Here is a 10,372-nt window from a genome sequence, read left to right as displayed (position 1 = left end):
TTCCCCCCCTCGGGTAACAGGAAAAAGCATCCCAAACACTGTGATTGTAAGACTAAGGTGAGAGACAATTCTACTACTGGAAAACAGTGGAAATGTTATGCTAATGTCAGTTTAACACTATTTATAACATCAGTGGCAATATTTAAAATTGCAAGATTAGCAGATGCATTTGATGCACTCACTTCCATACTTCCAAGAAATGGTTAAAAATTAATTGTGCGTGCAATTGGAAGAAATAATGCTTTAAACATTTTAAGTATTTAAAAATATCATTTATTAGTTGTTTTTTTGTTTTTAATATATATTCTCCCATTCATTTGCCCTTGTTCCAGAAATGGAGAGCATTGTGATCAACAAACATCACACACACTCACAAACACACACATTCTGTCAGTTATCAAAGTATCTAAAATAAAATCATACGTACAACAAATTCTGGGGAAAAGACATGAGAAGAAATGAACACTGACTAAACATACCAAGCCACGTTGGATTGCTGAAGGTTTGTTTCAAGTTGTATCTAGGGCAGCTTCAGATATGCTGGGAATATACCACCCAGAATTGTCCACCAGCAGAGCAAATTATAATTCAGGATATTATAGTCCCGCATCCGAAGAGTGGCAGGTTAGAAAAGACTACCCTAGAATTTTATCCCTTCCTGGAGCTCACACATGTAGCAGAGGTATTCACTGTTGAACTATAAAACCATGAAAATATGTATAACTCTCCTGAGGATTTGACATATAATGAGGGACAGTCTTTTGACAACACAAATTTTCCATCCTCAGCTACTGTTATTGTAAGACAGAGGAAGGAATGGAAGGCAGAATTAATCCCAATAATGCTTTCTTGCCCTTATATAACCAACACTGTAGTGTCTTAGCTTCCTGTCTAACAAATATAAGGTGCATCAGAGCAATTGGAAAAGATGGAAGCTGGAGTGACACTTAATTCCTGCTGTCTTCTCTGCCCTATGGACAAGCATCAGAATCAAAGAGGGCAAGTACTCACAAGCAAAAATGGTGGTAAATAAGATATCAGTATTGTGTTCTCCCTGAAGCTCCTTTGTGCTAATACAGCAATAATGTGAGTTAATATTTCAGCTAACGAGTTGACACCAATATGGTAATAGGAGAAAAACGGCCTGTTTCCTGAATTTTCTCTCCCAAAGATACAAACAAAATGCTACAGAAATGAACTTTCAGGATCTGACCATTTCTCCAAGGACAATGTTATGCTTCATAGGATAGATGTGTACACATCTTCAGTGTCATTTTAACAAAACATTGTTTGGATTTAACTGATTCAAATTAGGAATAGCCACTTCAAAAAGAGAGAGAAAAGAGGGTTTACTAATCCAAGCTCAATAAGCTTGAATAAATTTATCTCTTTGTCAATCTAGTGGGAACTGAAGTCTGGATGTTGATTGTAACTGTAATCAAACATTTATACACTTCCAATATATTTATCTTATATCTGAGTATGAATACATCAAGACAGGTTATAGAGTAGCCAATGGCCAGAAGACTTCATTCAAGTCCATAATGAACTACTGCAAGACTGTCTCATAGTTATGGTTTGAGCCCACCTTTAAATAATTTGCTTGCAAAAGTAAAAGAAGGATATTCAATTTATATTGAACATATCAGAAATAGGCTATCAGAAACAGCCAAAAAAAAAAAGTACCATGGGAATAAATAATACAGTTCTGAGGCTTGAACACTCCTGGCACAGTTGTGACTGTCCAATTCAAGTAATTTGCACATGCCAAGAGTAGTTCCTTTCTGCAGAGAAAGAAGAGAAGCGCCTTCTTGAGTTTTTTGGCCTTGGGTTTGTGTACCTTGTGCATACTGCCTCCTCCATGGCATGAGAATGAATTTTAGGTAACTAAGAAAAATAAGGGAGAGGATGGTGGGAAACAGTCTCTTCCTTTGGCAATTGAATATGCTGTGCCCACTTAAGAACATAATCTCATCAATGGATCAAAGTCAATCTGTTGCCAGAATTGGATGTTTTTCAACGTTTATTTCGGTTGCTTGTCCCAGTCAGAATGGCTGCCTTTAAAGTTGAAAAGGATACTGCTTCAAATAGTCCTTCATTCTCTTTGGTAGAGGCAATTGGTCTGTCTTTCCAGTGCATCGATTGATCTGCAGTCGGCAGAGGTGCTGCAGGTTGGGGGCAATGTCCTTGCGGCTGAGCGGCCGGATGAGTTTCAGATGAACTGCCGATGCTATCAACTCCTTTTGTGGGGGAGGCAAAGGCATGGGGGGCGGGTAGGGAGCATCACTCTTGCTCTCCACAGTACAAGAAAGAACGTAATGCTGGATGAGACTAACCACGTCTGGGAAGGACAAAACCCGAGGTTTGGAGAGGCAATTGGAATCTAACTGGAACTTGCTATCGGCGTATTCAATGCGTACATTGGTAGGACCTCTGTTGGTCTTTACGGATAGTGTGAATAGATAGCTGGGATGAGCACTGTCCCGTACCAGAAAAGTCCCCTCTGGCATCTTCTGGAGCTGCTGCTTGGCTTCGTTGGCCGTAATAGAACCCCAATACCAGCCTGGAAGAGAATCACAGAAAAGACATGGATAAGAAGGACAAACTATTCATTAAAAAAAAAACAGAAAAAGAAACATTTATTGATTTCATTTTCTTTTTTATTAGCATATATGTACATACCAGCAAAGGGCTCCACTTACTTTTCCCTACCGATACAGGATCCTGAGGTCGGTGCAGGCACCTGACGTGTGTGCACGCCCCCATAGGAGATTTTGATTCTGCGCCTGCGCCCGAAGTGATATATTGTGCAAGGATGCTCGCACAGGTGAGACTTTGGCAATTTTTGCCCTTCTGTGCAGAAGCAAAAAAAGGGCAAAAATTGTTGAAATCTCACCCACGCAAGCATCCTCATTCGAGATTTCACTTTGGACACATGTGCAGAAGCAAAATCTCACACCGAGGCACGTGCATACATGTCGGGCATGCACATGGCCGGCCTAGCCTCTGGAACCCATAAAAAACCAGTACTGGATCGCTGACCCCATCCGAATCATGTGGGGCCCATCACTGGTACATATCTATGTTAAGATGATTAGGCATAGCAACTAAGTCAGTCAAAGAAAGTTCAGTGATTACTTCTGGGTCTGTGCAGAGAATCGAAACTGAAACTGGAAGGCTGGGTGTGGCTCAATCCACTCTGCCCTCTCTGTACTGCTCTGCTGAAATGAAGCTAACTCCTTCTTGTGTTTACTCGAAGAAATAATCTGTTATTGGCATTGTAAAATTTACTTCATTTATATTAATGAATCCAGTTGAATCAGTCATCCGTGTGTGCTTCTAGAAATTGATTTTTCTGCAACCTTAATAATATATATTTGTGAACTCAAGTGACAGTTATTGTACACTCCCTCGTAGTACTGTCACTATCCTAAGGGGAAGTTTAGTTTAGTCACTATCATAAGGGGAAGTATCACAGATATTTATATTTACATTTACATTTATGAGGTCAGCTTTGGCATGTTATATTCAAGGAACTGTGGAAGTGTCCCTGAGTTAAGTGGGATTTGTTTGCAGACAAAGAGCTCAGGAACTGCAGCCTCAGATTGCAATATATCGAATAAAACGAATAAATAAATAAATAAATATTGGAGAGTCATTTTGCCTTTTTTGAATTCTGTCCTTTAAAATTCAGGCTGCCCTAAAGGAGATACAGACATTTCCCTCAGCAGCTAGGAAGTGGGCACTTTAACAATATACTGTACAACAAGTTCTTATTCCATGAGTCAAAAGTACTAATTGGATCCTTACCAGATTCTCTCAGAAATGAAAACGTTCTGGCAATGCAGAGCAGATCCTCCTCTGGGTCTCGTGTTTGAGGTGAGTTGCTTTCAAGTCTTGCCATTACTAAGGGAGGGGCAGACTGTTCTTGGAAGGATGTGACTGGTAGAGGCTGCATGACCTGTTCTGACACATTCATTGCAAGGCCTTCCACAGGTAGCCTCCGGAGTTTCTCCTCTGATATCAAAGGATAGGATCTGAAAAGAAAAGCGTTTGGATTATTCCTTTTCTGGATGAAATGGATGTTATCACTGAACACAACCTCTTTTGCGTTTTTGAGAACACATACATAAATACATTGAATTGGGCAATGTAAGTACACTCTAAGTACACATTAGAGTTCTCTCTCACACACACACACACACACATACACACAATGCGTGCACGCACACATATACACACACACCTATCTATCTTCAGTGGGTATGATACAAGGGTAAGAAAACAAGACATAACACTGGGAGGGTGGCTTTTTAGGGTTTTTGTTTGTTCTGCAAATGAGTCAATAAAATATACAGTCTGTATATTTTATACAGGTTTCCAGACTATTTTTTTTCAGAAATACCATCTCTGATCCTCATATAATCCTACAAAGGATGACCCATGAAGATCACTGCTACTATTCCTAGAATCTTTGGGAAATTGGAGTCTTTGACATTGTGTTGGTGCTGTCGTTTTGGAGCAATCATGTTTTCACTTGTGACTTTAAACCTAACTCCTTTTGTCCCTGAGAACAAAATTTATATCTAAGACAAAATTTAACCTTTTTCTCTTCTTAATTTTCTACAACACTTTGGTCTATTTCAGATGTCTTGACATTTTTACTCATTATAGTCTCCATTTACCGCTGATAAGCCTATATAAATACCTAAAGCTACAAATGTTACAAAGGCACATCGTTCAATGAAACCTTCCTATATTTCCTTAACATCTAATATTTCAGGAGTAGGAGAAAAGAATCAGAAGAGTCCTGAATTTGCTTTTATCGGTGGTTTTTCAGTGCCACTTGCCACCCTCCAAACACAGACTCTTCAGGAACACCATTTAAAGTCGCTGTTCTTCCCATCACTATTGCTGCTCTGTAAATTAATGTTCATAGCCATGAACAAGTGGAAAATGAAGTGATTATACTGTCTCACTCCCACAATTAATGAGGCAAGTAGTGTGGTTGGCACTGGCAATCTCAGAGCTTCCTTGCCAAAAGGAGAAGAGGGCACATGCCATTGTAAACCAACTTATTTTCATGAGTGAATAAATTTATTGGCTGGGGATTCTCGGAATAAAAACTCTTCTGGCTAATTAGTGAGAGCAAAGAGACTCTTGTTTGCTCATGTAACTGTCAAGCAAGGGAGTTAAAAGTTGTATTACTCCTAAAACCAAACTAGTTACAAGTTCATTTTAATTATTTTTGGGTGAGGGGCTTAAAGGAGATGTTTCTTGTTTGTTTTCTTTGTTTTTAGGGTTTTGATCTATATGCTGCAAGGAGTGAATCCCTTAGGGCTCAATAGCTCCAGAGTTTACAAATTTTGTTGTTGTTCCTTGATGGAGGAAAGGAGGAGGAAAGGGAAACAGCAAATTTGTTCTTTATTAAATGGCAGGACATAACAAAGTTGTGAGAGAGAAAATGTATATGCAAAAAATCTACTGGGAATATGAGAGAGACTCCCGGGTTGTAGTTTAGGAAACATCATAGAGTGAGTTCAGCTATATGACACAGTGGCTATCAATACTGAATTACAGTATACACCCAGAGCAAAAGAAACTTCCAGGAAAGGACTCCACAACAGCCAAAACAGCTTCAGGACAAGCTGCTGAATAACAAACAGAAGTGTCAAATTGAAGATTGACCGAAAAGTGCACACACCAGGATGAAAAAAGGAGTTTGCTGCAGTTGACAAAGTTGGCCTTAAAAATATTCAAATTCAAATCCCTGTGGAGCCAGAAAGTTTACTGGAGGTTACTAGGCCATTCTCTTCTCCACTGTGTTAAGATAATAGGCTTCTGTACTGTATGTCAATCTAGAGCAGTGTTTCTCAACTTTGAAAACTTTAATGTGTGGAGTTCAATTCCCAGAATTCCGCAGCCAGCCACGTTGGTTGGGGAATTCTGGGAACTGAAATTTGCACATCTTAAATGGTCAAAGTTGAGAAACCCTAGAGTGCAATGCATTTGAAGTGATACATTAGCTCAGGAAGCAATTAAATGGTGAACCCAGAGAGGATCATACAGAAATCACGTAACTCCTTCTACTAACATAATTACTACCACAATTAAAATATAACTTTACAGTACATGCCTAAGTAAGCCTGATGTAATTCAGCATAGTGTTTCCAGGATGATGTGTATAAATCTAACTTTAATCCAGCATTAATTCAGAAGCAGATATAGTATTTAAAAAATAAGATTCCAAACATAAAAAACAAACAAATGTGATTGCCATATGTCTAATATGATAATAAAACAAAAGCTAAAAGGAAAACTCAATTTTTGGGTAACATTTAAGAAATAAAAAATACCAATATCTTATTTGGAACAGTTTTAAACAGCCAACAACTTTTAGTACTTTGTTGAACCTGCCATATAAGATTCAATGAACCAATGTAATTATTTTGTTTACAAACGACCCAAAGGAACAATAAATGTTAATCTGGGTAAACACATAAATACAGATTTGTGATTGCTTGGGGCCAGTTCAAATCTGGAATTCTCCCTTTTCTTGACGGTCGCCCCACTTTCTTTTCAGATCAGTTAGATTTAAAGACATTTCACTTTAGGAGACCCACATACAGGAAGGCCTTTTTATTTTGTTTCTATTTCTTTATAACTGCCTAATAAATGCCCGTTTTCAAACATCTCTAAATGCCGTGGTGCACACAGCTAGTCACTAGGGCGCTTTGCTTTAAATGAAGCACAGAAAAGGCAAAGACTCTCCATAGGTTAGAATCGACCATCAGAGTCACCAATTTGAAAGGAAGTTCATAATTTTCCCAAAAAACAAAAACAGGGAGGACAGGAGAATCCCTTTGTTGTCCTTTTCTGGTGGTTGTCTTAAGAGTAAAACCCTCGGGAACTGGAGTAAACTCTTCCTGAAAAACAGGACTGACTTTGGAGGGAGTACTTACTTTTAGAGCAGTGTTTCCCAACCTTGGCAACTTGAAGCTATTTGGACTTCAACTCCCAGAATTCCCCAGCCAGCTGGCTGGGGAATTCTGGGAGTTGAAGTCCAAATAGCTTCAAGTTGCCAAGGTTGGGAAACACTGCTCTAAAAGTAAGTATTCGTTGGCTGGGGAATTCTGGGAATTGAAGTCCAAATAGCTTCAAGTTGCCAAGGTTGGAAAACACTGTTTTAGAGGAGTGTGTGTGTGTGTGTAAAAGTCGTTGTTCGTAAGGAAACTTACCCTTGAACGCAGAGGATCATGTCACTCCAAGACTCAGCAAAGAGCATCAAACCCTCGGAGAAACGTTGGGAAAGCCGCCCTTCTTCTTTTGTTCCCCAAACAGGCGGCTGCCTACCACAGTCCGTCCGCAGATTACCCGAAATGCAGAAGCCTCCCAACAAGTTTTCTCTCTCGAGAATCGTCCACAGAAAATAAAGCTGCACGTAAGTCCCAGGGAAATCTTCCCCGGCAGAAAAAACGCGCGGGATCCTATAGCTCTTTTTTCCCCCCTGTAAACTCCAGCTGAGTAATCGAATCGCCGCGAATAAAAAGTAGAATGGGGAAAAAAGAAGAATAAATACCTGCCTGAATAAATAACCTCTCCCCGCGTTTCAAAAAGAAAAGTTAGGGGAGAAGAGGAGAGCGGACGCCGAGCAAAGGTTCGCCTCGACGCCGGGCTCTTGAAGAACTGTGGATCGCGGGAGCGGAAGGGGAGAGCCACTACTCGGTAATCTTTTGTTTGCGCCTCATTAATCTATTCCGCGAAGTGGTGGATTCCTGGAATTGCACTGTATTCGCACCAAGTGTTCCGACAGGCGCACGCACACACGCAAAGAAAGGGAAGTATAAATAGAAGGGGCCGTTGGTGGCACCTCCGTTTCAGGCTCTGCGGTCTCCTAAGGTCAGAAATGATCCCTGCTCAACAAAAAAATCAAACGCATCCTTCAGGTTTCGGCATGAAGAGCTGCGCGCCGAATGGTTCGGAAAGTTGCGTGTTTTTTCGTTTTGATTCAAGCGCTGCCTCCGCTCGCCTCCCTCGGTTCAAGGAAATACCTTTGATAGATTTCCAAGAACTTTCCAGGAAAGCGGGGCGGGGCTGACTTCCTTCGGCCAATCGGAGGGAAGGAGGGCAGGGCCGGGCGACCGGAGGCCCGCCAATCGGAAGCGGATGACGTGCGATGCTGCAGTTACGCCGGGCCCAGTAGGGTTATAGTGAGAAAGCCGCAGGCCGGCGCTGGGTTCCAGGGAAAAAGAAGAAGGGTGGGGAGAGCTGAAATCAGCAGAAAGCCTCGAGGCGCCGCTCGCTGTGTCGGCCGGGGAGCGTGGGTGCTGACTGCTGAGGCAAAAAGGCAAAAAGTCCCAGCCGACCTCCGCCCGCCTTTTGGCGGGCAGCAGTAGAACAAAGGCTGATTTTTTTAAGCCTTCCTCCAGCTTCCGCCAAACTTTTTCTTACCGGGCATGACTTTGTGTCACCCGTTGTTCCCACAGGTTAACAAAAATAAATGTCAAACCTTCTGGTGGGATGGTGACATTACAGCTAAGAGATGCTGTAAAACTTACCCCTTCATTCACTCTCTCTCTCTCTCTCACACACACACACACACACACACAAACTCACCCCTACACTCACTCACTCTCTCTCACACACACACACAAACTCACCCCTACACTCACTCCCCCACACACAAACTCACCCCTACACTCACTCACTCACTCTCACACACACACACACAAACTCACCCCTTCACTCACTCACTCCCACACACAAACTCACCCCTACACTCACTCACTCTCACACACACACACAAACTCACCCCTACACTCACTCACTCCCACACACAAACTCACCCCTACACTCAGTCACTCTTTCACTCACTCACTCTCAAACACACACACACACAAACTTACCCCTACACTCAGTCACTCTCTCTCTCTCTCTCACACACACACACACAAACTCACCTCTACACTCACAAACTCTTTCACAAACACAAACTCACCCCTACACTCACTCATTCTCTCACACGCACACACACACAAACTCACCCCTACATTCACTCACTCTCTTACACACACAAACACCCCTACTATCTCCCTCTCTCTCTCTCTCTCTCTCACTCACACACACTTAACACACACACATTCTCCCTCCCCTCCTTCCGAATGCATAAAGGACACCTTTCCCTTTAGGAATACACCCCGATTTTATTTTCATTTATCCTTTTCTCGTTTAAAAAACGATGAAAAACAGTAGCTTGTAATAGATGAAAGTGAATGTATCAGGGGCTTCTGAGGGGGGGAAACCCATTAGGAACGATGGCCCTACCTCCCTAACTTGTGGGAGCTCATTTCCCAGAGGAACCTTTAAGGCTATTTTATCTCCTGACATCCCAGAAATTCAATATGGTGGTCCTTAGGACAACACTTCTAGGAATCCTGTGCTATGTGGATTTCATGGAGCAATTCAATTAAACTGCTAATCAGAGCATGCAAAACATTTGCCAGACCAATCCTTGAATACAGCTCACCTGTCTGGAACCTGCACTGCATATCAGACATTAATACAATTGAGAGGGTCCAGAAATATTTCACAAGATGAGTTCTCCACTCCCCTGCTAGCAACAGAATACCTTATGCCACCAGATTTGAAACGTTGGGCTTAGAAAACCTAGAGCTACGTCGCCTTCGCCTAACCGCAATGTGCTACCAGTCAATGAATACTTCAGCTTTAACCACAACAACACACACGTACAAAATCGATTCAAACTCAATGTAAACTGCTCGAAACTCAACTGCAGAAAATACAACTTCAGCAACAGAGTGCACAATATATATTTGTCCAGTCTAGCTGGATTTCAATCAGGACATTCTTCCTCCCAGAACTCTCTAAAAACCACAAGAATTTTCTCTCAGCTACTCTTCAAGATTCAAGGCCACAATTCCTCCTCCTCCTCCTTATCCTCCTTCTCATTATTATTATTATTATTATTATTATTATTATTATTATTATTATCATTGTTGTTATTGTTAAGAAATTGAAAGGAATTGTAACTTAATTTAGGCCAAGTAGTTTCGGGTATATCCTGGTAAAGGATTGTTGCTTTCAAGACTTTTGTGTAAAACAAGACCCTGGGTTTTGAAGGGTGGGGAGATTTTGACCATATTCAAAAGTGGGAAAGGGGGTGATTGAGTCCAAGTGTTCAAGAATGGCTGAGGTATGAGATGCGTGCTTCAAAAGTAGCTCTGTTATAGATTCCATAAAACAAATTGCTACTATGCATCGAACTGTGACGCATTTAGTTGTTTTTCGTGGTATTGTTGAGTTTCAATCTCCCTGATGGGGAAGGGTTAGATATTTACTATGATATGTGTGA

The 10,372-nt window shown here is 41.4% G+C and overlaps 1 protein-coding gene across 1 annotated transcript; it reads right to left on the bottom strand.

The window, feature by feature from the left end:
* Nucleotides 1-250: 250 nt before the first annotated feature.
* On the bottom strand, nt 251-8,052 carry CISH (cytokine inducible SH2 containing protein). Its single transcript, XM_070735800.1, has 3 exons — nt 7,239-8,052; nt 3,811-4,037; nt 251-2,563 (listed from the first exon to the last, which is right to left on the bottom strand). The coding sequence occupies exons 1-3, from the start codon at nt 7,283-7,285 to the stop codon at nt 2,061-2,063; spliced, it is 777 nt and encodes a 258-aa protein (XP_070591901.1). The 5' UTR covers nt 7,286-8,052; the 3' UTR covers nt 251-2,060.
* Between the last annotated feature and the right edge of the window lie 2,320 nt (nt 8,053-10,372).

This window comes from Erythrolamprus reginae, chromosome 2 (assembly GCF_031021105.1).
Source record: "Erythrolamprus reginae isolate rEryReg1 chromosome 2, rEryReg1.hap1, whole genome shotgun sequence".
NCBI classification, from domain to species: Eukaryota; Metazoa; Chordata; class Lepidosauria; order Squamata; family Dipsadidae; genus Erythrolamprus; species Erythrolamprus reginae.
This window is presented reverse-complemented; position numbering and strand designations above follow the sequence as displayed.